This window comes from Odocoileus virginianus, chromosome 23, assembly GCF_023699985.2.
Source record: "Odocoileus virginianus isolate 20LAN1187 ecotype Illinois chromosome 23, Ovbor_1.2, whole genome shotgun sequence".
NCBI classification, from domain to species: Eukaryota; Metazoa; Chordata; class Mammalia; order Artiodactyla; family Cervidae; genus Odocoileus; species Odocoileus virginianus.
The window spans coordinates 1,063,656-1,090,201 of record NC_069696.1 but is presented as its reverse complement, the minus strand read 5'-3'; the positions used below and the strand labels follow the sequence as shown (position 1 = coordinate 1,090,201).

At 51.5% G+C, this 26,546-nt stretch overlaps 1 protein-coding gene across 4 annotated transcripts; it reads right to left on the bottom strand.

The window, feature by feature from the left end:
* Positions 1–613: 613 nt before the first annotated feature.
* SCNN1A (sodium channel epithelial 1 subunit alpha) lies at positions 614–26,546 on the bottom strand. 4 transcript variants are annotated; one of them, XM_070453133.1, is made up of 13 exons: positions 26,069–26,546; positions 25,036–25,396; positions 17,448–17,715; positions 15,867–16,060; positions 10,603–10,706; positions 9,819–9,982; positions 9,284–9,382; positions 8,971–9,088; positions 4,908–4,986; positions 4,729–4,786; positions 4,545–4,600; positions 4,099–4,174; positions 614–3,690 (listed from the first exon to the last, which is right to left on the bottom strand). In XM_070453133.1, the coding sequence occupies exons 2-13, from the start codon at positions 25,389–25,391 to the stop codon at positions 3,310–3,312; spliced, it is 1,953 nt and encodes a 650-aa protein (XP_070309234.1). In that variant the 5' UTR covers positions 25,392–25,396; positions 26,069–26,546; the 3' UTR covers positions 614–3,309. The 4 variants fall into 4 exon arrangements, with proteins under 4 accessions (XP_070309234.1, XP_070309235.1, XP_070309233.1 ...); XM_070453134.1 differs by lacking the exon at positions 26,069–26,546 and adding an exon at positions 25,916–26,062; XM_070453132.1 differs by lacking the exon at positions 26,069–26,546 and adding an exon at positions 25,547–26,009.

Here is a 26,546-nt window from a genome sequence, read left to right as displayed (position 1 = left end):
GAACATGAGACAGCGTGAACTCTGTCTCCTCTACCCATCTGATCAACCTGAGACAGAGAAGGGGGAAACAGACAGCACCCCGCTCCTGCATGTGCTCCTTCTTACAATGCACATGTGCTGATCACTACCCATTTCAATGAACACTAGAGAGACTTCCCTGGTGGTTCAGTGGTTAAGACTCTGCACTCCCAACGCAGGAGGCATGGGGTTCGATCCCTGGTTGGGGAACCAAGATCCCGCATGCCACACACGGCAGCCAAAAAATAAAAAATAGACACTCTAGAAAAATACATGCCACATGTGACGGGTACCTGCCCTAGTCCCCTCCCACATTTGCATGTTAAATCACTTCAGTCGTGTCAGATTCTTTTCAACCCTATGGACTGTAGCCCACCAAGCTTCTCTGTCCATGGGATTCTCCAGGCAAGAATACTGGAGTGAGTTGCCATTTCCTCCTCCTGGAGATCTTCCCAACCCAGGGATCAAACCCGAGTCTCTTGTGTCTCCTGCATTGGTAGGTGGGTTCTGTACCACTAGCGCCACCTGGGAAGCCCCCATAATTGGCATCTGTTTGCTTTTAAAATCCACTTTATCTTGAATCGCGTCAGATGAATACATTAACATCAGTTTTTATTGAATTTGCGATGCTTTGAATAATGGTCAGGATGTGCATGTGTGTGTGGGGAGGGGATGTCAGTGAAGAAAGAAACAAACTATTTTTAAAGCTAAAAAAATAATGATGTAAAGTAATTAGCCTCCAACTAATAAAAATTAAAAAAAAAAGAAATAATAAAAAAAGGCTCATATAAAAAAAAAAAAAGCTAAAAAAAAAAAAAACTTAGGGACTCTCTGGTGGTCCAGGGGCTGGGACTCCATGCTTCCAATGCGGGGGGCCCGGGTTCGATCCCTGGTCAGGGTACTAGATCCCACATGCCACAACTAAGACCTGGTGCAGCCACATAAATTAAATAAATAAAAAGAATTAAAAAAAAACAAAAACTTAGTGTGCAGGAGCAACACACCGATGGAAGGGAGACCTCAAGATGGACCTGCTTTTTGGCAGGAGAAACTCCAGCGAGGGCTGGGGGAGGCAGGGGAAGGATGGGGAGTAGGGGCTGCCTTGTCATCCTTAATAGCTCCAGCTTTGTCCGACAGGCCCCGCCCACCCAGTCAAGAGAGACGGAGCCAGGGCAGGCTGGGGCCAAAGCACACAGGAGCAGGCTGAACCTGAAGGTTCGGAGAGGAAACTGTTGTGACACCAGCACTTTCCCCTCATCGCTGTGAGTCTAGGAAAGGGAAGTCCAGAGTCATCGCATCATTTCCTCCTCACGACCTTTACCTTCCCCCGCCCTTTGCCATCTCCCCCTCTTTCCCAAGATTCATGTGGCTCCTCAGGTCAAGTTCACAAGGGTTCAGGGGGGCGGTGAGGGGAGCCAGATCAAGGCATCAGGATTCAGTCCTAAGGAGGGTGAGGAAGGGTGACGCCTGACTCCCAGGGCTGATGCTGGTGTTGGGGGAGGAGCCGGGGGTCTGAAGACCTGGGTTCCACTCCGACATCCCTCAGCATGGGGGAAGGAGTCGGGGGTCTGGAAACCGCGGTTCCACTCGACATCCCTCAGCGTCTCCTTTGTTAAAATAAAAGCTGGGAAGATGCCCGCTGCTGCTTTCTCTGTGAGGATGAGAATACACAGGCTTCGAGGCTCCTCAGGAAGCCGGGCTGAGTCCCATCCTCTTCCACCAGCACTGAGCAGCTGATGGAGAGGTGGGTGGGTGAGGATGCTGCAGCTGGGTGGTGAGTGGTGCTCAGCAGGAGAGAAGGATTACAGATGGTGGCGACCAAGGTCGGGGAGGAAAGGGGTCCAGGCCGTGGACAGGGACACGTACCCCAAGCATTACACAGCAGGTCTCCTGGTGGAGGGCACCTGTCTTCACCTCCCACCTGAACATGGTGATGGGCACAGAGCAGATGCTCAGCAATGCCCGTGGAAGAACTAGCAAGACGGTTTGTCTCTCCCAAGGCCCCTAAAGGACGGTCATTCCCATCGTGCAGCCAGGGGAATGGGAGACTGTCCTGTGCCCCCCTCCCCAACCCAGGACTGTGCTTGGGCAGCAACCCAGGACTTGCGCCCACTCCCTGGCCCCCTCATGTTGCCATCCAGCTGTCCAGACATTCTCTTTTAGGCCACGCCTTACGGCATGGGGGAATCTTAGTTCCCTGACCCACGGAAGTCCCTCCAGACATTCTTTATGCAACATTTATTAAGTACCTGCCTACTTGCTCCAAGTGGGACACTGGGCTAGACTGTGAGGATACATGAATGAACAAGACTCAATCCCTAACCACTGTGAGCTCAGTCATGCTGGGGACACAGACACAAATGAACAGGAAAATTAAATGCAGCGTCAGCACTTCCACAGATGTGATGGTGTATGATGGGAGTCCACGGGAGAGGGAAGTGGTAAGATCTGGGGAAGACAGGGTGGGGAAGAAGCCTTCACAGAAGTAATGGTATCCGAGCAGGGTTCTCAGGGATGCATAGGAGTTCTCCAGCAGATGCGGGGGTGCGGGGGAGGCTTCCAGACTAAGGAAATAGCTTGAGCAAATACGCAGAGTTACAAAGGACAAAGACACAGGGCAGAGGCACTGGGCAAGGCTCCGTGGGGGGGATGGGGTAGTGAGGCTGACTGGGAATCCAGGTCTTCACTACACTGGGCTGCCCCAGTCCCTGCCCTGGGAGTCAGGCAAACAGAATTGCCTAGCAACTAACCGAGGGGGCTTTTGGGGTGGGGTTCCCCACCCCCGTTCAAGAAGAGGAGCAAAGGCCTGTGTCACTGGAAGGCAGTGTGGAGGGCCATTCTGGAGCCGAATCAACCATCTTTAGGAAGGAAACCACACACGCCTTTGTATGCCCTTGTCTGTTTTGTTCTGGTCGTCCGTTGTTTCCTAGGAAAGTTGTTTGTCAGAGATCCAAGTTTGGCTTGGCTGATCCAAGGGAAAAGAGGACTTGGCTGCACTGGGGTGGGGGAGAGCAAAGTGTTCTCGAGGCAAGACCAGCGGGTCCGGGGAGGAACCAGGGTGATGCTGGCTGGGGGTCTCCAGGCAATTTCCACAGCCCCCTATCCATCCTGATTCACACACACACACACACACACACACACACACACACCCCGGCCCACCACCCACGCACACACCGGGGCAGCTGGGCAGCTCTGAGAGGAAGCCGCCAAACATTCTTGAGCCTTGCCAAGGCTGGATCCCTCCCACCAAGGGAAGTGCCTGCCTTGGGGAGGGGACACTGTCCTTCCCTCTCAGGGTTCTCCCGGAGCGTGGGCAGAGGTGCTGGCCTCTGCCAAGCCTGATGGAGCCGGGTGGGGACCCAGGGTAGCGTAGGCAGGTGGAGGGGCTGACAAGGCCGGGGAGATGGCAGGGTCCGGCAGGGATGAAGAGGAGGAAGCCGGGTGGGGGCAGAAACTGGAGGGGAGGGAGGCGGCTGGAGTGGAGGCCACCTCCTGGGTGCCCCTGCCCCCTCGGCCTGGGGACCAGTATCGACTTCGGAACCTCCGGAGCAGCATGAGGAAGGTGATAACCAGGAGATCAAAGATGAGCTCGGCCATCTCCACCACGGACAGCACGGAGGAGCCGAACCACAGGCTCCACTGGCTGCCCAGGTTGGACAGGAGGGTGACCATCTGTGAGGGCAAGAGGCACGCTGAGCACTTGGCAGGGAGCCCATCCTCCACTCCACTCGGCCTCTCCTGGCCACAGGGCCCCTGGCCTCTGCTCCCCTCCTCTGGGAGCACAGGACTGCTGGCTGGTTTCTTCCAGGGAAAACCAAGAATGAGGCCACTGTGGGGATGGCTAACACCCAGGCCTGTCTCGAGAGGCTTCTCCCCATCATCCATCACTACCCCGCCCCGAGACTTCACCCCAGCGAGCATCCTTCCACCCTTCTAGAGCTCGCCCTCTCCCCTTGGTCCCCCACCTTTGAGGCCCAAACCCTCAGGCCCCACAGAGGTAATCTCCTGTGTTCATGGACAGGCCCCTGACTAAGACCCCCCGCCCCCAGAGAATCCCAGGTTCAATGGGGCAGGACGCACCGTGACTGAGGGAGACTCAGAATTAGATTTGTAGTTCAGCTCCTTGAAGAAGATGTTGAGTTTGGCAACTCCATCCCTTTGGAGTAGGGGAAAGGGTGGGAAGAGACAGCCCAGGGTTAATTTCTCTGCTGCTCAAAAACACTCTCCTCCAATCAGCTGTACCCATCCTTCTTCCTGGGTCTGCTTTCTCTCCCACAGATTCCTTTCCCCAGGCTGGGACCCAGGGAAAGGAATTATTGTCACTGTTTAGTCACTCAGCCATGTCCGACTCTTTGGGGACTCCATGAACTGGAGCCTGCCGGGCTCCCCTTTCCAAGGAATACTCCAGGCAAGAATATTGGAAGGGGTTGCCATTTCCTTCTCCAGGGGATCTTCCCATCCCAGGGATCAAACCTGAGACTCCTGCATTAGTGGGCAGGGAAGCCTGGGACCAGGGTAGAACTGACCGTTTGTTCTTGATGGTGTAGTTGTTCTGTCGGGACAGCATCTGGAAGACCCAGTCCTGGGAGGGGATGAAGTGTCAGTGGGGTCACCCCCATACTCTTCAGGCTTACAGAGCTGGGGGTGGGGTCAAACACATCATACACATATGCCCAGAGAAGACCGCAGTGCTACACACACATACACTACCTGGGATGTCACGGAGGGCCATTGTGAGTAACTGGCAGAGAGCTTGTAGATGGTCACACTGGGGATGGAGAAGGTGCTCAGTGAAGGGGGTAGGGGTGGGGCTCTCCCACTGAAAGTTGGACCCAGGATCCTCTGTGGTACCCAGAAAACCAACCTGGGCTCCAGGAGGGGATGCTCACCTGCATGGCTTCCGGCACTTGGTGAAACAGCCCAGACGGTCTGAGGAAAAGGCATCCTGGAGCTTATAGTAGCAGTAACCTGCAGGTGCAGAGAGGTGCTCATTTTCCTAGACCCCCTCCACCTTCTTCACCCACACCCTGCAGGTCTCCCAAGACCCCCGGCACCCACCGCACAAGCGTATCATGGAGCAAAACAGGAAGGGCTCCCGAGTGACAGCACCAGAGCACGTGGAAGAAATGAAGCCAAGTCCAGCAAAAAATAAAAACAGGCTACACCCTTGTTAAAGTGAGAGTGTTAGTCGCTCAGTCGTGGGTCCAACTCTCGGCCACCCCCATGGGCTATAGCCACCCAGGCTTCCCTGCCAATGGGATTCTGTAGGGAATCTTCCCAATCCAGGGATTGAACATGGGTCTCCCACATTGCAGGCAAATTCTGGATACAGACAGATGTTGAAAAGTGAAAAAGAAAAGTGGGAGCAATTTTTGTATAAGAATAATGAAATTAAACCACAAGGAGATACCACTTCACACCCACTAAGATGGCTATTGGAGATGAAATGGCAACCCACTGCTGTGTTCCTGCCTGGGAAATTCCATGGACAGAAGAGCCTGGAGGGCTATAGTCCATGGGATCGTGAAGAGCTGGACACGACTTAGTGACTAAACCACCACCACCAAGATGGCTATAATGAAAAAGGACGATGACAAGTGTCAATGAGGACATTAAGAAATTGTAACTCATCACTGCTGGCAATATAAATTGGTGCCACTGTTGTGGAAAACGGTCTGGCAGTTCCTCAAAAGGTTAAACATAAAAAACTATACTACATGCACGTGTGCTCAGTTGCTCAGTCGGGTCTGACTCTAGCCTACCAGGCTCCTCTGTCCATTGGATTTCCCAGGCAAGAATACTGGAGTGGGTTGTCACGCCCTTCTCCAGGAGATCTCCCCAACCTGGGGATCAAACTCACGTGCCCTTCATCTCCTGCATTGCCCATAGATCCTTTATGCACTGACCCATTGGAGAAACCCTAAACCTACCAAATGACCCAGCAATTCCACACCCTGGAGAACTGAAAACATTGACCACAAAAAAACTTGTACACAAATGTTCACAGCAGCATTGTTCCCAACAGCTAAAAAGGGGTAAAAACCCAAATGTCCATTAATTGATAAATGGATAAACAAGATGAGGTTTATCCATACAATGAATATTATTCAGCCATAAAAGGGAATGAAGTACTGATATATGCTGCCAGGTGGAAAGTGAAAGTGAAAATCACTCAGTCAACTCTTTGGACTGTATAGTCCACAGAATTTCCCAGGCCAGAATACTGGAGTGGGTAGCCTTTCCCTTCTCCAGGGCATCCTCCCAACCCAGGGATTGAACCCAGGTCTCCCACACTGCAGGCAGATTCTTTACCAGCTGAGCTATCAGGGAAACCCTGATACCAGGTGGATGAACCTTGAAAATATTAACGCCAAGTACAAGAAGCCAAGCACAAAGGATCACATATGTGATCTATGAAATGTCCAGGAGAGGCAAATCTATAGTAGATAGAAAGTAGTTGAGTGGTTCTGAGGGGCTGGGGGGCAGGGGGAGGGCCTGTGGATACAGGGAATGGCAAGCTTGGAGACCACTAATGGGTACAAATTTCTTTTTTTTTTTTTTTGGAGCGGTGAGAAGGTTCTAAACTGATTGCAACAACTGTCACACAGTTCCATGACTATGCAAAAAAAAAAAACTAAAACTATACTGCCTGGAGAATCTCCATGGACAGAGGAACCCGAAGGTCTACAGGTCATGGAGTCACAGGAGTCAGACACAACTGAGTGACTAGGCACACACAATACTAAAATTGCACTGTACATTTTCAATGAGTGAGTTATCCAGGAAACGAATTATCTCAATACATCTGTTACCAAAAAATGAATAATGGGACCATGGGCTTCCCTTGTGACACAGCTGGTAAAGAATCCACCTGCAATGCGGGAGACCTGGGTTTGATCCCTGGGTTGGGAAGATGCCCTGGAGAGGGAAAAAGCTACCCACTCCAGTATTCTGGCCTGGAGAATTCCATAGACTGTGAAGTCCATGGGGGTCACAAAGAGTTGGACACAACTGAGAGGCTTTCACTTTTAAGGACTTTCCTGATGGCTCAGTTGGTAAAGAATCCGCCTGCAATGCAGGAGACCCCAGTTTGATTCCTGGTTTGGGAAGATCCGCTGGAGAAGGGATAGGCTACCCACTCCAGTATTCTTGGGCTTCCTTTGTGGCTCAGCTGGTAAAGAATCCACCTGCAATACAGAAGACCTGGGTTCGATCCCTGGGTTAGGAAGATTCCCTGGAGAAGGGAACAGCTAGGCTACCCACTCCAGTATTCTGGCGTGGAGAATTCCACAGACTATACAGTCCATGGGGTCACAAAGAGTGAGCAATTTTCACTTTCACTGGGACCATGGATTCCCCTTCACCCCTATTTCCCAGGTTCTAAGTAAGGTTTTTTTGTTACTCTTGATACTTTCAGTCACCCGGGTCCTTCTTCATTTCTGACCCAAATCACTCTGAATACCAGGGTTTATATAATTAATCACAAAATTAATCTTTAATTAGGAAGACTGGGAAGCAGTTAGGTTGAGGAGCAAGCAGTCCTTAGGAAACTCAGCAGACTGTCTTCGGCTGAGTTTCTCTCCCTCATCCTCACAGGCTTCTAGCAAACAGTAAGGTCATTTTTCTCTCAAGGATCTTTTCAAACTCACAACCACTTAGCAATCAGCATTCGGGGGCCCGGGGAACAGTGGGCAGAGTGCCTGCTCTGCATGTCCTGGGACATCCCGTCTTCCCTCTGGGCCTCAGCTTGCTCGTCTGAGAAAGGGGCCCATCAGGCAAGACGGCCTCTGAGCTTCCCTCCAGCTCAGATGCGCTGTGATTCTCCAAGGCCAGAAAGCCAGAAATCAGAGGCCAAGACTGTAGGGCATGGGTCGGGGGAGGACTGAGAGAGCAGCACCAGGAAAGAAAGCAGGCGGAGAAATGCACAGATGGAGGCTGCTCTCCACTCTAGGATCTGCCGTGTCCCTGCCCTCTCCCCTTGGAGGGGTCGGCTGTGCCAGATAAGGGGGTGTGGACCAAGGACGCTCGCCCTCTATGTTCTGTGTTCTCTTGCTGGGGACTTTCTTTCTCTCTCAGCTTCCCTGCTGTATAACTCAGCTGTAAAGAAAAGGAAAAGAGATTGATCTGCTCCTAGACCAGGGCCAGGAGGAGAATCTAGTGTCTTCCAGATTCTTTTGACTGTGCTCTCCTCTAGTTTTAATGTTTTAATTCTTCCACAAGTCATTTCTAAATGATACACTTGCTCCTATTGAACTGATACATTAAGTGCATGATAAAACATACATAAACCGGAAGGTGTTAGGGAATGAGGCAGATTCACACAATTTCTAGTCTTTTCTTCCTGCAACCAGCACTGTCTCACCAGCACTCAGCACCAGCCCTGCCGGTACCCTAGGGAGTGAGCAGGATGCCACCCGCAGGGCAAGGAACCCAGGGAGGTCTTCTTCACGTGTTCTTTCCTTTTGCTGCAAGTTATTTTTTAAAAATATTTATTTGCTTATTTACTTATTTGGCTGGGTCAGGTCTTAATTGTGTCATGAGGATCTTTCCTTTCAGCTCACGGATTCTCTAGTTACAGTTCATGGGCACGGTAGCTCCACAGCATGTGGGATCCTAGTTCCCCGACCAGGGATCAAACCTGCATCCCCTTCTTTGCAAGCTGGATTCTTAACCACTGGACCATCAGGGAAGTCCCATAAGTTACTTTTAAATGGGGGCATCCGATTATAAACACACAGAAGTCAAAAGAGAGAAAAACTGAGAGGGAGGAACGAGACAGAGTGAGAGGAAAACGGATAGGGTGGCATCTAAGAACCAGTGAACAGGAGTCAGTAGGAGAACTGGTTGGGGAACATGGGAGCCGGAAGCTACAGTGGGGGCGCTGAGAGTGCAGAGCTCCTGGGAAAGTCCTGGGCTAGAGTGGGAGCAGGGGCTGGCTTCCCGCAGTCTCACCCCAGGAATTATGCTTCCTGTAATCACAGAACTCTACGCCGTCGGGCCGTGGGTAGAAGATGTAGGCACAGCCACACTCCTTGATCATGCTCGCCTGGAAGCATGAATGAATGCACACCTGGAGGAGGGGAGCGTGAAGGGAGATGGGGTCAGGCCTGCCCACCCCAGGATGGCAGGGGAGGGGAGGACAAACCAGCCCCCCCAGTGTGCCTCCACCCCTCTCTCCATCATCCCCATCGCCCAGCACGCACACCTGGAGGCTACGGCTGACCTACGCTGGACACAGTTGCCATGGAAACAGGCTGGGCCTCACCTGCTGCGTGTACTTGGTATTGTAAAGGTTCTCCACCGGGACCTCGCTGCCATTCTTGGTGCAGTCACCATAGTCGCCCCCGAGTCTGTCCACAGCTTCCTAAGAACCCAGAGACACCAAGCAGTCAGAGGTCAGAGGTCAGAGCAAGTGGTCCAGGCCTCTTCCTGACCTCTGTCTTCCCTCAGTCCCAGGCTGTATGTCCTTCGGCTATCTCTCCTACCCTCCTGGTCATTTCACAACATGACCTCAGGGCTACTTCTGAGAAGGTGTTAGGGAGCCTGGAGCATTCCCTGGAACCCTCAGCATGTTCCAAACCCCTTCCCAGTGCTCTCATCCCATGCGCACTCCTCAGAAACCTATTTCCTAATGCTCACTCAGCCCAGCCCCTCACCCCAGATTTCTGCTCCCGAAGTCCACTACATGCTCAAAGCTCACCCATCACAACCTCTTCTGGTCCTCTGGCTGTCACCCCTGCAAGCCCTCTCTCTGCTCCTCATCTGGGGTCTTCCCCAGGTCTCCCGAGCAGCATCCTTGCCTTACTCATGCTGATGGAGGTCTCCACGCCGGGTCGCAGATTAAAGCCAGCATCATCCATAAAGGCAGGCTCATCCCGTTCATGCACCATCACCCGGGCCCCAGTCACCGTGGACAGCAGTGGAATGAAGTCATTTTGCTCTGTGCGCAGTGTCAGGGACAGACCTGGGGAGAAGGGTGGGGGGTGGGGGGGACAGAGCCAGGGGGTAGGGCACATTGGTTGAGAGAAGCATCAGGGTGTGGAAACCCATCCTCCCACCCTGCCTAGTCTCTAAGCCTCCCAGGGCAGCAAGTTCAGAAAGACCTACAAATGGATTTGGCAACCCCTGAGCTGAATTTGGGGGCTTTCCCTGGTGGCTCAGTGGTAAAAAAGCCACCTGCCGATGCAGGAGACGTGCATTCGATCCCTGGGTCAGGAAGATCCCCTGGAGAAGGAAATGGCAACCCATTCCAGCATTCTGGCCTGGGAATTCCATGGACAGAGGAGCCTGGTGGGCTACAGCCCATGATGTCGCAAAGAGTCAGACACAACTTAGTGACCAAGCACATACATGCAGGAGCTGGATTTGGGGTGCAGGGCCAGGCAGAACCAGGATAGGATTCCTATCACACCTGGGATGGAATACGTGATACCCACAGGGGAGAAAAAGCAAAGAGGATTTTCCAGGATATAGATGGGCGTGCTGCAGTGAGGCCTGGAGCGCTTCTAGGACAGGAGCTCAAGGCAGGTAGATGTGGGCATACAGGGCAGCGGAGAGGCTGGGGCTGGGGTCGGGACAACGCACCGTTGTTGACCCCGGGCATGGAGGACATCCAGAGGTTGGAGCTGTTCTTGTCGTTGAAAGTGTAGCAGTTTCCAAACATCGGGTGGTGGAAGTGAGAGTAATTCCTATTCAGGAGAGAGAGAGGGGGGTCAGAGGGGAAGGTGCAGGGGTCAGGGAGAGCAAGACTTTCAGAGCCCTTTGTTTCCTGATCACCTACTATGTGCAGACGCGGTGCTGGAGCCTCACCCAGGCCCTCTCACTAGGCATCATCCCCACTTCACAAGAGAGGAAGCACGGCTCAGAGAGATCAAGTAGCTGCCCAAGGTGAGCAGCAGGCATGAGACAGGACTCAAACCCAGGTCAGCTACCTTCTCGCCCAGGCTCCTTCCCCCAGGCCACCCAACGTCATTGGCCTTGTGGCCTCTCCCATCTCGATGCTGCACTACATTATGAATTCTTGCAGCATCCCTGGCTTCTCACATGTCTACATCTTACTTCCCCATTCAGATTATAATTTCCTTGACAGGAAACACATTGCCTTCATGGCTGAATGGTCTCTGGGTTAATGGCATGGTTCTTGGCATGTAGGAGAAACGGAGATGGAGAACAAATAGTTGATGAATGAATGGAAGAGAAAGGAAGTGGTGGGGGGAGGGGGCAAGACAGTGAGACCAGGAAGGTCAGGTCCAAGGGCAGGAACGAGTCTTGCAACAGCATGCCTCCCACTGGGAGGTCCAAAGCAGGGCTGGGACAGGCTTGGGAACAAAGAGAAAGGAGTCTTAGATTTGTGTTGCTACAATAGGAACATGATTTGACAGCAAATCACATGCCCCCCAATGGGGAAGCTGTGTGGACTGCAGCCAGAGCCCACACCAGAATAGGGGGTATCTAACTCAAAGCTATGGTTTCCCCAGTAGTCACGGACGAATGTGAGAGTTGGACTGTAAAGAAAGCTGAGCACCGAAGAATTGATGCTTTTGAACTGTGGTTCTGGAGAAGACTCTTCAGAGTCCCTTGGTCTGCAAGGAGATCGAACAAGTCAATCCTAAAGGAAATCAGTCCTGAATATTCACTGGAAGCTGAATATTCAGCTTCACTGCAGATGAAGTTTCAGCTTCACTGGATGCTGAAGCTTAAACCCCAATACTTTGCAAAGAACTGACTCATTGGAAAAGACCCTGAAGCTGGGAAAGATTGAAGGCAGGAGAGAAGGGGACGACAAAGGTTGAGATGGTTGGATGGCATCACCAACTCGATGGACATGAGTTTGAGCAAGCTCTGGGAATTTGTGATGCAGATCACCTGGCAAGGAAGGCAATCAGAGAAGCCTGGCATGCTGCAGTCATGGGGTCGCAAAGAGTCGGACACGACTAAGCAACTGAACTGAACTAAACCGAACTTCCCAGCCAACAGGGGGTATCTGTTCTAACTCCCCAGCCATGGGGGTGTCAGGGAGAAGAAGGGGATGGGGCTTTGGGCTGGGGGAGGTAGAGGAGGAAAGGAAGAGAAGTAGGGGAGGGAAGAAGGCTGGACAGAGATGAGGAAGGGGGCGCTGACAACATAGCCTTAAGCAAGCCATTTTTCTTAAGCTCACTGTCCTCAGTCTATAAAACGAGGAGATGGAACTCAATGATCTGGAATAGTCCATCCCCTCAAAGAGCAAAGGCTCAGGGTGTGAAATACTAGCACACGTTCTGGGGAGAGCTAGGACGGCAGCATTTCCAGAGCACAGGCTGTGCTCAGGGAGGGATGAAAGAGGAAGAGGCCAGTCCTACAAGGCCTGGGAGCCCTGCTTAGAGGGGAGGGGACAGGGATACCACGGTCTGTCTGCCGCAGGTGGAATCCACAGAGCAGACCGTGGATGAATCTTAAACTCACAGAGCTTAGTTTAAAATGTGAAAAGCAACATGAGATACATAATACAACACCATTTATGTCCACATTACACACACACTTGGTAAAAACACATACAAACAGAAACACATTGAGTGCATTACGAGGGTGTATGAGAAGCAGTGTAATATGATGGTGAAGAGTATGGACTCCAGGGCAAAGCTACTTGGACTTGAACCCCGGCTCTAACGACTGTCAGCTGGGAGACCAGCCCAAGCACTTGATCTCTTTGTGTCACAGTTTCCTCATCTGTAAAATAGGGATGATATTAATACTGACTTCATAGGGATTCTGAGAGGATTAAATGACACCTAGAACAGTGCTTAGCACTGAATAAGGGCTATATAAATTTGTTATTAAGAGTATAGGAAATCAGGGATTTCCCTGATTTCCAGTGGTCCTCAGAGCTTTCATGGCTATGGGCCTGTGTTCAATCCCTAGTTGGGGCTGGATCCTACAAGCCTCATGGTGCAGCCAAAAAAAAAGGGGGGGGGATAGGGATTTATTAAGACAGCTAAAACCAAAATGACAGCTATAACAAGGCAAGGATGTAGAAAATTTGCAACCCTCACACACTGGTGGTGGGAATGTAAAATGGCACAGGTACCTGGAAAAGAGTCAGACATTCCTCTAAATGTTAAATATAGAATTACTATATGACCCAGCAGTTCCACTCCTAGGTATCTACCTGCTGCTGCTGCTGCTAAGTCACGTCAGTCATGTCCGACTCTGTGCAACCCCATAGACAGCAGCCCACCAGGCTCCCATCCCTGGGATTCTCCAGGCAAGAATACTGGAGTGGGTGGCCATTTCCTTCTCCAGTGCATGAAAGTGAAAAGTGAAAGTGAAGTCGCTCAGTCGTGTCTGACTCTTCAAGACCCCACGGACTGTAGCCTACCAGGCTCCTCCGTCCATGGGATTTCCCAGGCAAGAGTACTTTAGTGGGTTGCCATTGCCTTCTCCCAGGTATCTACCTAAGAGAAATGAAAACATACGTCCATACGCATATGTGTACAGGAATGCTGATAGCAGCATTCAGCATTATTCATAACAGTCAAAGGTGAAAGACACCCAAATGTTCATCCACCAAAGCATAGATAAACTAAATGTGGCATAAGCATACAATGGAAAACTATTTAGTGAAAAACAGGCATAACTGGGGGACTTCCCTGGTGGTCCAGTGGTTAGGGCTACACACTTCCACTGCATGGGGAACCAGGGTTGGATCCTTGGTTGGATAACTAAGATTTGCCTTGTGATGCAGTCAAAAAAAAAAAAAAAAAAAGCAGGAATTACTAATACAGGCTGCAACATGGATAAACCTTACTAAGTAAAAGAAGCCAGTCACAAAAGACCACATATTACGTGATTCCATCTATATGAAATGTCCCCAGTAGGCAATCCATAGAGACAGTGGTTAGTAGATTAGTGGTTCCCAAGGCTTGGAGGAGGGGACGACATAGGGAGACAGGAAAACATTCTAAAATTAGACAGTGTTAATAGTTGCACAATTCTGTAAATATAGTAAAAACTACTGAATTGTATCCATTCAAAGGATAAATTTTGTGGTATGCAAAGTGCAACTCAATAACATTGTTATTAAAGAAAAGATCATAGACAGAGAGGCAAGAGAATTGAATCCAGAGTAGGAAAGGGCTGAGAAAGCCATGATAAAGAACCTCAACTCGATCCCAAAGGCCAGAGAGACACTGACAGATTTTACACAGGACTGTCTAGAATAGTTAAGTGCAGTGAAGTACAGGCAGAATGCTGAAGAATAAAGCTTCTTGCGGTCGCAGAATAAAGGGAGGCTCGAGAGGCAGAGAGACAGATTAGGGGGCTATGATAACCCCGGTGAGAAACGATGAGGCTCTGAAGTGAGGAAGTGACCTAAGTGTCAAGACTGAGATGAACTATGGACTTTCCATTGATGAGAAGGCGGGAGCCTGGGGCGGGCAAAGTGAGAGGGTGACAGAGCGACTCGGTGGCAGGTGTGGGCTGCCACAGGCTCAGGTGCTGCTACCGTCTCACTTGTACTCAAACAAACACACAAACCCAAGCCAGGAACACAGGTGTTTTCGGGGCAGAGTGTGTGTTCCAGGTGAGGAGAGGAAGGGGCAGAAGCAGGTGACACCTGGCCCTGCTGACAGTCTTCAGTGACAAGGAAGGGACAGGGTCCCTATGGGGTGGAGATGCTGCCTCGGGCCCTTCCGTGGCCGGGAAGAGGCAGGGAGATGGTGCCTGAACTTCGAGGAATGCGGACGGGAAGGTGGGGCGAGCAGAGGCTTCAGAAGGGGACCTCCCTTACTCCTAGCCTCCCCCACCCCCCAAGCCCTCAGAGTTGGCAGCAGCCATGACCTCTTTGCAAGGACATTATGAGAGGAGATGTGACTGAAAGAACGCCAGGCAGGCAGTGCAGTAGTGTGAGGGGGACCCTTGGCTCTGGCTGGCCTGGTGTCCAAGGGCAAGTCACTTCACCTGCGTGACTGTCACTTCCCATGAGCCATGAGGCCCACGACTCACTGCAGTATATAAAGTGCCCTCAAACTCCTTATCTCTTGCACTCGAAGACAGATGTTATCATCTTCATCGTTCAAGGAAAAGTGCCAAGGGAATTCCCCGGTGGTTCAGTGGTTAAGACTCTGAGGTGCCACTGCAGGGGGCACGAGGTCAGGGAACTAAGATCCTCCTGCATGCCACCAAGTGTGGCCAAAGAAAGAAAAAGTGTCAGAAGGGCAAGGATTTTTCCTTCTTCTTTGATGTATCCCAAATGCCCAGAACAATGACTGGCACATAGTCCAGATAGTCAAAAATATTGGTTCAATAAACACTGAAAGAATCTCATTTCCCTCCATTTCACAAATGAATACATAGGCTCTGAAGAGTGGAGTGAAATGCCCAGAGTCACCTGGTCCAGAAGAAAGAGACCCGGAGCAAGAACTGAGGGTTAGTCCCTGATTCGGTCCATGCTATATCCACCACCCACTGCTACCTGCATTATCTGAGCCAGCGGGGCAGGGAACCAGATGACCTTCCAGGCATTCTCGAGCTTGATACCAGTGAGAAAGAGGCCTCAGGAAAATGGGGAGCCATGCTTCAGTCCTTGGATTCTCAAAGCCAGACTTCAAGCCCGGCCTTCCCAAGGCTCCCATCTGACACTGCCGCAGACCTAGGGAGCAGGGAGCCACCCATGTCCTGCAGGGCCATTCCCCAGGCAAAGGTTTGGACCTGTGGTCAATATTTTCCCTTCCTCCCCACCTGCAGGCATTCAGTTATTCAACCAGCACTCCAAGGTGCCTTCCATGCTGGGTCTCAGGATGGTCCAGCAAAGGAGACCCGGGGTGGGGGGGGGGGGCGCAGAGCAGGAAGCCTGGCAGCAGGGAAGGACTCACGCCTCATTGCAGGAGTCCTGGTTGAAGCGGCAGGTGAAGATGAATTTGCCCAGCACGTCCTCCTCCAGCGAGGGAGAGGTGTCCTGTCTCCGTCTGGACAGAATGTTGATGTAGTGGAAGCGGTACCACTCCCTCACAGCATCCACCCCTGACGAATACGTCTGGTAGAAGCAGTCCGATTTGTTCTGGTTGCACTGGACACAGAGACCAGAGCGTCAGAGGACCAGCAGCAAGGGTAAGCAGGGTGGGGCAAGGTCAAGCAATGAATGGTCTGGGGTCCTAATGACTGATAGAAAGGGGCGGGGAGCCATGCTGGGAGAAGCCAAAGCCTGGAAGACAGCAGACCTGGAGAGCACGGGATTGATGGAGGAGACTGGGAGCTGCACACACCTTGCAGTCATTTATGCAGCCTCTGAGGAGGGTGAAGCAAGGATTCTTCTCCCCATTTCACAGATAGGAATACTGAAGGATCAAGCAGTTTTCCCAGTATCAAAGAGGGGACTGGAACCCTGGTTTCTGGGTACCGTCTCTCTGCTTCGCTCCCTTTTTTTAAAAATCTTTATTATTATTTTTACTTTAATTGGAGGATAATTTCTTTACAATATTGTTGGTTTCTGCCATACAATATGAATCAGCCATAAATATATATATATATGTATATGTATATATGTGTGTGTGTGCACTTAGTCGATCAGTCATGTAAGACTCTGTGCGACCCCATGAACTGTAGCCTGCTAGGCTCCTCTGTCCATGGGCATTCTCCAGGCTAGAATATTAGAGTGGGTTGCCATGCCCTCCTCCAGGGGATCTTCCTGGGAGGAAGCTCCCCCACCGGGGAGCCTCCGGGGAAGCCCAAGACAGAGAATAGGGAGAAGATAGCAAGAAAACTAAAAAAAATAAATAAAGATGGGAGGGAGGCTTAAGAGAGAGGATATATATAGATATAGATATAGATATAGATATAGATATAGATATAGATATATGGGCTTCCCCGGTGGCTCAGTGGTAAAAAAATCTGCCTATCAATGTAGGAGACCTGGGTTGGATCCCTGGAGAAGGGAATGGCAACCCACTCCATTATTCTTGCCTGGGAAATCCCATACACAGAGGAGCCTGGTGGGCTACAGTTTAAGAGGTCGCCAAGAGTCAGACACAACTGAGCAACTAAACAATAACAATTCTCTGTCTTGGGCCTGCTGGAGCCCCAATGCCCCATCACCCTGGAAGGTCCCAAGTGAGTCCCACACTGGGGATCAGAATTCAGAAAGAGCATTTCCACAGTAGATCTGACTTCCCATCCCCATAAACATTCCCACAGAGGCCCCCATCGAGGAGCCTCCCCAAGCTGGCGCCCAGAGAGACGTTATTTAATTTTAATTTCCAAATTTATTCATATATGTAACCTATTTATTTTGCCAGCGCGCCGACTCCCGCCTCTTCATTGGCAGCGAAGGAGGGTCGCGCAGGGCCGGGGGCTGAGCCGACTCCGGCGCGCAGGCGGAACCAGAGGGCTGGAGGGGGGCAGGGGGCGGGGCGGGGGCGGGGCCTCCGGGCGGGGGGCGGGGCCGGGCGGGGCCTTACCAGCTGGAAGCCGATCTTCCAGTCCTTCCTGTTCACCTGGGGGTTGTTGTCCTGCACGCTGGAGCCGGCGCGGCGGACTCTGCGGGCCGCGTGGGGCGGAGCCGGGACGGGCAAGCGCTGCAGGGGGTGCGGCAGCGGCTTCCGCAGGTCGCGGCGGGCGCGGGCGTGGGCCGCAAGGGAGTTGGAGGAGTTGTACTCGTACAGGTCGAAGAGCGTCTGCTCCGTGATGCGGTCCAGCTCCTCCAGCTCCTCTTGAATTTCCTTGTACCTGGAAGGGGCGACGGTGAACGGTCGGACTAGGAGGTGGCGGCCTGGTGACAGTCCTCGCCCCCCCCGCCCCCCACTATCTCCCGTGCCTCAGTTTCCCCGTCTGTAACGGGTGAGATCAGTTCAGCAGAGAAGTCGGCGGGGAATAGCTCTGGGGTCTCCTGGGCTATCTCGGGGGCGAAGGGAGGCGCAGACAGGTGTGTCCGCCTCCGGGTGATTGGAGGCGACAGTGAGCCCCGGCGGGGACGGCATTTATTGCCGCATGTTTATCGTAAGGGAGAGGCGGGAGGTGCTCTCTTTCCACTCGCCCTGGCCTGGAAGGGAACCCGGAACTTGTCTGCCGTTTCCAAGGGCAGAAGAGGGGGTGGCCGGCAAGGCCCAGACACTCACTCCCACGGACCAAAATGGTGCATGGGCCATCCGCCCCGCCCCGCTCTTCGCGAGGGTGGCCCTTGACCGTCTGTCACTTGACACTTTCTAAATCAGGGAGTCTCAACTGCACTTCTAGAAACTTCCGAGGAACTTTAAAAATACAGGTACCATACACTATCCTTTCCCCGCCCTCCTACACCAAAGACTCAGTTTTAAGGAGTTTCAGGTGGGGCTCAAAAATCGTGAGTTAAACACTGTCCAGTATAAATCCCCACATTCCTTCTCAATACAGGGCCTATATCATCTCCATCATGAAAGTCCAGGCAAAGTAGCAGGGCCTCAGGGATAGAATCTACCAAAACAAAACAAACACCTAGGACCGATAAATAAACAGGGTTACAGGATATAAAACCAATATGCAAAAAAAAATGTTTCTTCATGCTAGCGATCAAAAAAATGGAAAATGAAATCACAGCACCGTATTAAATAGCATAAACAACATGAAATACTGGGAGTAAATCTGATGAAAGGCGTACAAGACCTGTACACTGAAAATCCTGCTGAAATAAATCAAAGACCAAAATAAAAGGAGTTGCAGCCGTTAGTAGATCAGGAACTCCTATGCCACCTTCCAGATTGCTCTCTAGATTCAAGCTGTGCATGCATGCTCAGTGGAGAAGTTGTGTGGGACTCTTTCTGACCCCAGGACTGTAGCTCACCAGGCTCCTCTGTCATGGAATTTTCCAGGCAAGAATACTGGAGTGGGTTGCCATTTTCTTCTCCAGGAGATCTTCCAGACTCAGGGATTGAACCTACATCTGCATTGCAGGCGGTTTCATTACCACTGAACCACCCGGAAAGCCCAGATTCAAGCCAAGCCCTATCAAAATTCCAGCAGACATTTTTGAAGAAATTGACGGGTCAATTCTAAGATTGCTTTGGAAATGCAAAAATCTAGAATGGCCAAAACAAGTTTGGAAAAGAAGAGCGAAGTTGGAGTGCTTACTCTACCTCACTTTAAGACTGTAAAGCCATGGTAATCAAAAAACAGTGTAGTGCTTATGTAAGGATAAACAGATCAATGGGACAGAATAGAGTCCAGAAATAAACTCAAATATATATATGGTCAACCTGATTTTTGACCAAAGCACCTGTTCAGCTCAATGAGGAAATATTTTTTTTAAAAAAAAAGATGATGCTGGATATTGTATGAAAAGGGGGGGGCGGGGAGAAAGAACCTCAACCTCTACTTTAGTCTGTATACAAAAATTAAGTCAAGCAACCCAAACAAAAAATTCAGAACCATAAAGATTATAGAAGGAAACTTCAAAGATACCTTCACAACCTTGGGGTAGGCAAAATTTCTTAGAATAAAAAATATCTAAAGTAGAAATCCTGAAATATAAAAACCTCTTACAAATCAAAAAGAAAATGACATTGTTTTAAAAAGGAACCCCCCAAATATTCAAATGGTCACTAAACACATGAAAAGATGCTCAACATCATTAGTCCTCAAATGTAAATTAAAACCATAATGAGGTGCCATTTAACATCCATTAGGCTTAAATGAAGAGACTGACGACATCAAGTGTTGGTGAGAATGTGGAGCATCTGAAATTGCTGCTGGCGGGAGTCTAAAATGGTACCACTGATATGGAGGACAATCCCTCGTGGCTCAGATGGTAAAGAGTCTGCCTGTAATGCAGGAGACTTGGGTTCGATCCCTGGGCTGGGAAGAGCCCCTGGAGAAGGGAATGGCTACCCAGTCAAGTATTCTTGCCTGGAGAATCCCATGGACAGAGGAGCCTTTGCGTCCATGGAGTCACAAAGAGTCAGACAAGACTGAGTAACTAACACACACACACACATGGTGGTCCTCATGTGCCTACTCCAAACCTCACAGTCCTCAGCCACCATCTCCTTCATAAAAGTCTAGCAGGCTGCCCCTCATCCTCTCATAGGAGAAAAATGTAGCTCAGGTCAAAGGTGTGTGTTTAACATTCTGAGACTTGTTTGTTATTGGTCATTAAAAGAACAGCAATTATATTTTAAATGGATAACCAACAAGAACCTACTTTATAGCACAGGGAACTCTGCCCAGTGTTATGGGGCAGGCAGGATGGGAGAGGAGTTTGGGGGAGAATGGATACATGTGTATGTATGGCTGAGTTGCTCTGCTGTGCAACTGAAACTATTACAACATTGTTAATCAGCTATACTCCAATATAACATTAAAAGTTTAAAAAAAAAAGCAGTAAAAGTTATAGGAATGGAGTTCTAATCAGCTTCCCAGGTTCATTTCCTAGCCTTACCACTTACCTGCGTGGTGATAAGGATTAAGTGAATTAACATATGAGAAACATAGTAAGTAAAAGAGCTGGCAGAGTGAGTATTGTCTAACTGCAGCTATTGTTTTTATGGTCACAACTGTTCTTCAATAAGAACAATAGTAAAATAATAGTAACCTATTGTTGGAGAAGAGAAAGCTGGGGAGACAGGAGAGCACTGCCTGCCACTCAACTGCCCTGTGATTTTGTGATCTTAACGGAATTAGAGGGACTGCCCTGATGGCCCAGCGGTTGAGAATCCACCTGCTGATGCAGGGAACACGGGCTGGATCTCTGGGAGGGGAAAATCCCACATGGGGCTGAGCAACTTAGCCTGTGAGCCGCAACTGGAGCTCACGCGCCTGGAGCTGGTGCTCCACAAGAGAAGCCACGGCAATGCGAAGCCTGCGCCCCTGTTTGCCACAACTAGAGAAAGCCCGCACATGGCAGCGATGACCAAGTGTAGCCAAAAATAAATTAATTAATATTTTTTAAAAAGTGGAGCCGAGGACTAGATGCCAATTCTGACTCGTCCACCTAAACAGTTGGGTGACCTTTGCAAAACCTGTACGTTTCTCAGAGCCTCTGTCTTCTCCTCTGACTCTGGGCTGGTAGTTCCTCCTTATTCAGTCAGCCTGTGACGAAGATCAGATCATGATAATGGATGCTGAAATGATAGCCTGGTGACTGCTGTCCTTAGAGCCCCTGAACTGATGACCACTGGGCAAAGAAGGAGGAGATGTCTTTAGAGCTGCTTCAAAGACAGAACCAGGGCCAGAGGGCAGAAGTTATGGTAAGGTAAGCTGCAGTTTTACCTAAGGAAGAACTTTCCACCAGCAGAGATAAGTGACATTCCTGACACAAAGGAGTCCATCACTGGGTGGGTGGGTGGGGGGTGGGGTGCCAGCTCTAAGAGTCTGGGCTTTTTGTCCCTGCCAGGCCTGCCAATGCAGAACCTGCTTTCTAGATCCTGGGGGGAGTGGGGGGCAGCACAGGGTCCACCCAAGGGTCAAGGTTGGGTGGCCTGGCTCAGAGCCTTCCCCTCCCTCAGTGCAGCTCTCTGGGGGGAAGGAAGATTCCATGACCTTCTTTGCTGTCCAAGAATGCCACACTCTTCCTTAAAACCAGCCTCAGTCCCTCCCAGGATTGAATGAAAAATATGTGCTCTTGGGCTCTGTTTGCCGAGGATGTGGCTTTGTCTGGCCCCCTCTCTTGGGTGAAAAAAGCCCTTTGTTAACCAGAAAGGGGATGAGGATTGCTGTGGCTGACCTTTCACATTGGACTCTCAACACCTCCTTGCTTAGTATGAAGGTCTTCAGCCTTATCCCCTTTCCTGGCAGTTATAGAACAGCCCAGAATACCCCTCCCCCTCTGCTGGCCACACTCCTGCCACCTGCAGGTGGGCACCTGGGCTGACTTTGCCTCCAGTTATCTCACAAGCTCCTCTATCTCTTCCACGACTTCCACCCCCTCCCTGCTTCACCGTCACCTATCTTGCCTCTGCCTCCAGCACCCACGCCAGCTAGCAGCATGAGTCACACGCAGGTCCCCACCCACCAGGCTTCATCAACCTGTCCACCCACCCCTGCCTGTCTCCTGGAGCAGGAACCAATAACCCGGACCCTTCCCTTCTCCCCTCCCCACCCCCTGGGCTCCTGCTGCTCCCCACAGGCTCCCACTAGCCCCCACCTCTGGACACCTTTGCCTGGCCCTTCCTTAAACTGCAATGGGAGAAAGAACTTTGAAAGCAAACATACTTGGTCTTCGACTCAGCCCCTGCTCCTAGATTCACTGGCTTCTATGGGGGGGGCGGCAGATTTTTGAATCTGTTTCACCACTAGTTCCCTGTGTGAACTTAGGCAATTACTTAACCTCTCTGGGCCTCAGTTTCCTCATCTATAAAATGGGAGTAATACTGATATCTACCTAAGAGATCTGTTGTGAAAATTAAATCATTTGATTAATATAAATTTTTTTTTGTTTGGCACATATTAAGTACTATGTGTGTTAGCCATTATCATTGGTGTTTTTTCTTTCTTTCTTTCTTTCTTTTTTTTGGCCACACCCTATGGCATGTAAGGTCCTAGTTCCCTGACCAGGAATTGAACTGGCATCCTCTGCATTGGAAGTTCAGAGCCTTAACCGTTGGACTGCCAGAGAAGTTCTCGTTGTTATTTTTTATTATTACTTGCTGTTTGACCCTGCTCACTTCACCTCTACTTCCTCATCTGCAAAATGGAAATAATAATAATGCCTGTCTCCATGGACCTGTCAAGATTAAATGAGGTAGTACTTAGAGAACTCCCAGTGCAGGACCGAGCACATAGTAGGGGCTCCATATCCTTCCCCGGCTTTGAGGCGCCTTCTCCGACTCCCCTCCTATCCAGCGTGCTGGGTGTCTCCCCACTAACTCCTGCAGGAGGGATTGTTTCCATCGGTGAGAACACTTGCCTCCCAGCCTGCAAGCCCCAGAGGCCAGGGCTCTGGTTTTCATTCCCTGGGGCGTTTTCCTCTACTGCCCAGGGCCTTGCACCCTGCAGAACCTTGGAAAATATGCAGGCCTCAACAGATTTATCCTTGCACTGTCCATCTGTCACCCACATCTTTCAACCACAGTCTTTATTGAGAGCCTACTATTGGCTAGTTCCTCCTGCCTGCCTGCCCTCCCCTCCCCACTGCCCCAGGGGATGAGGGTGGGGGAAGTAGGGGAAGGAAGAGGGCTGGGAGCACTGAGGTTGGGAAGAAAAGAAGCAAAGCCGCAGGCACCAGGGGAAGAGAAAGAAGGCTGAGAGAGAGAATAAGACAAGCTCAGAAATGTGATGTAGGGACTTCCCTGGTGGTCCAGTGGTTAAGACTCTGCCCTCCCAATGCAGGGGATGCAGGTTTGATCCCTGATCAGGGAACTAAGATCCTACATGCTGCACAAAACAAACAAAAATCAAACAAAAAAACCCAGACAAACGAATGAGAAATGAGATGTAACATTTGAGCAGGAACTCCATTATTCCACATCCATATTTTGGGTATTAAGAAGAGGCAGGGGTTTGCAATCAGGCAAACTGGGTGGAAAAGACCAGTGATGCTGGGAAAGATTGAAGGCAGGAGAAGTGGGCAACAGAGTATGAGATGGTTCGATGACATCGCTGGCTCAATGGGCATGAGTTTGAGCAAACTCAGGGAGATAGTGGACAGGCAAGCCTGGGGTGCTGCAGTTCATGGGGTTGCAAAGAGTCAGACACGACTTGGTGACTGGACAACCGCCACCACAAACAGGGAAAGTCACAGTGGAGTCTGCGACCTTGTGCCTTAGCTCTCTCTGCCTCAGTTTCCTCAAGTGTAACCCAGGAATAATAACAGTATCTGCCTCAAAGGATTGCTGAAAGAATTAAAGAGCTGCCCAAGGAGTTCTTAACTGCATCCAGTGGTTTGGTGCATGAAGCACCTTCTCAGTAACTGGCCTCTTAACCTGGGCCTCATACAGGAGGAGGAAGGCCTCACATCAGTGAAGTGGCAGAGCAGTGTTTTCTCTGCAGGACAGGATGTCCCAACCCTGATCAGCTCATGACACACCTCTGGATACGACAGACTACACCATCCCTGATATGTGACCAATCCCACTCACTTGCAATTGCACGCACACCTCATTTGTTTGCTCACGCACATTCATGTGATCACATACACACTAGCTCATAAACCTTACACTCTGACTCTAGCTTACAATGTTTATGGTACCTGTCACAGTGCGCTGAGGTTATTTGTTTGTATGCCTATCTCTTCCATCTTATCTTTCAATACCTAGCAAAGTACTTGGCCTTCAGCAACGATTGTAGGAATTATTGATGAACCCATTCCTTGGGTGCCTAGAGCCGTGTCTGGCCTGCCGCAGGTGTCCCAAGATGTGAGGTGTGGCAGGACCAAGTGACCACACAGAAAAGGTGTGTGTAAACACCCAACCCTGCCCTCCTGTCTTCTCCATGGTTACCTCTACCCCCTCTGGCTTCCAAACCGAAAATTGGCAAAGAACGCTGGTGAAACCCAAAACTTCAGGACACACCCAAACACCGCACCTGGACAGGTACTGCACAGCTCAGCAGGGTCACCTGGGCCTTTGGGGGAACAGCCTGACCAGAGCAGCTTCTATCCTGTCCTGTTGTCCTGGCTCTGTGACTACAGCCCCACTCACCCCCCAACCCCCCCTCGAGGCTAATGCAAGCCTCCACCACCACCACCACTCCCACACTTTGCTTTCCCCAACACAAACTGCCCTTCTCAACCCAGACCACCCTGCCAGGGCCCAGTCCCAGCCAGCTCCCACCACCACCACTACGGCCCCCTCACCACACCTGCAATCTTCTCCTGGCAGGATCTCCATCAGATTCATCTCCTGATAAGAAGGAGGGGCTGATTCCTACCCTGCCCTTCTGAACTTATCAGCATCTCGACCTCATCCGCACTCCCCCCTACTTTCAGGAGGATGAAGGTGTGGAGGAGGAGACTGTCGGTCCAACAAGCCCGCTCTGGAGAAGACCCAGGCACTAGGAAGTCTTCCCTGGGCAGAGTGGCCGGCCCATCATGTCAAGGGCTCTCCTCTCCTGCCCAGAGGGACGTCTGACTCAGGTTACCTGTAGGGGTTTAGGGTGCAGATGGAGACAGCGGGGAAGATGAGCTTGTCCGAGTTGAGGTTGATGTTGAGGCTGACGGGATAGCTGAAGTACTCTCCAAAGAGCTGGCCGAATTGCCAGTACATCATGCCGAAGGTGCAGAGCCAGAGCACGGCCCAGAAGACTGTCTTCATGCGGTTGTGCTGTGAGCACACCAAGCGGATGGCGCCGTGGATGGTGGTGTTGTTGCAGAAGAACTCGAAGAGCTCCCGGTAGGAGCGGTGGAACTCGAGCAGGGCCTCCTCCTCCTCCGTGGGCGGCGGGGGGCCCGAAGGCTCGGGGCCCGGCCCCGGCTCCTCAGGCTTGTCTCCCTTCATGAGCCCTTGTGGGGGTCGGGGAGGGCAAGGGGCCGGGCTGAGTTCTGGGCTCTGGGTGCCTCCTCCATCCTCATCAGCTGGGGCCCGTGCCCTCATCCCACTCTCCTCCCACCTCTTGCCCACTTTCTCCCCCTCCTCCCCGGGAGCCTGCTGACCTGCCAGAGTCTGGTCAGAATTGCTGGAGCCGAGCCTCCCTTGTGTGGCCTCTCTGCCTCCGTGATAAGGCTCCCTTTGGTTTCTGTCCTAGACTCTCCTTGTCTGTATCCTCTGTCTCCTCTGTTCAGTCAATCTCTGTCTTTGGTCTTCTTCCTCCAATATCTGTGTCTTAGCTTCTCTCTGCCTCCGTCTCTCTCTTTCTGTCCCTCTCTCCGCCTTTCGCTTCTCTTCGGGTCTCTCGGCTCTCTTTCTTGCCTGTTTCCTCTCCGGGTGTCAGGCTCTCCGATCTTGCCCCTCTTCCTCTCCCTCCCCACCCGGCCCTCTCTCCCCTGCGGTCTGGACTCTCTCCTCTGGCCCCCGGGCCTGACCTCGGGCTGTGACCTGACTCCTTCTCGGTCCCAGGGACGGCCGGGCTCTGAGAGGTCTGGGCTGCCTTCTGCTTCCCACTCCCAGGTTGTGGCTGGACTGGGACTGGTTCCTTTCCAGTTGAATCTGGCAGCCCGGCTTCTCCTCCCCCTCACCTGACAGGTGCAGCAGCCAGACTGGGGAGCCCGCCCGCCGGGCCGGGATGGAAGCCGCAGAAGCCTCATTAGCATCTCAATTAAAGGTGAGCCGGGCAGGAGGAGGGGCCGAGGAGGAGTCACAGCTGAGAGCTCTCCCGAGGGAGGAGGGCTCCTGAGGGCAGGTGACCTGCAGCACCCGGACTGGAAAAGCGAGAAGAAAAGTCAGGGCTGGGAGTCCTGGGGAGCCAGCAGGCAAGGAGACCGGGAGACAAGAAGGCAGGCAAGGGATGGAGGTCTTGAACCTGGAGGTGATGCTGAACGCAAAGACAGGAGGGCAAAGCAAGGAAAAAGGACAAGTCAGGATGAGTGAAACTAAGGTGTGGGGACCAGGAGAACAGGGAAGGCCAGATAGTGGAGGTGGGTGGATGGAGGAGAAGGGGAAGGACCGGGAGGGAGGGATGGATGGAGGACAGGCAGAGAAAGGGGGGTGAGGAGG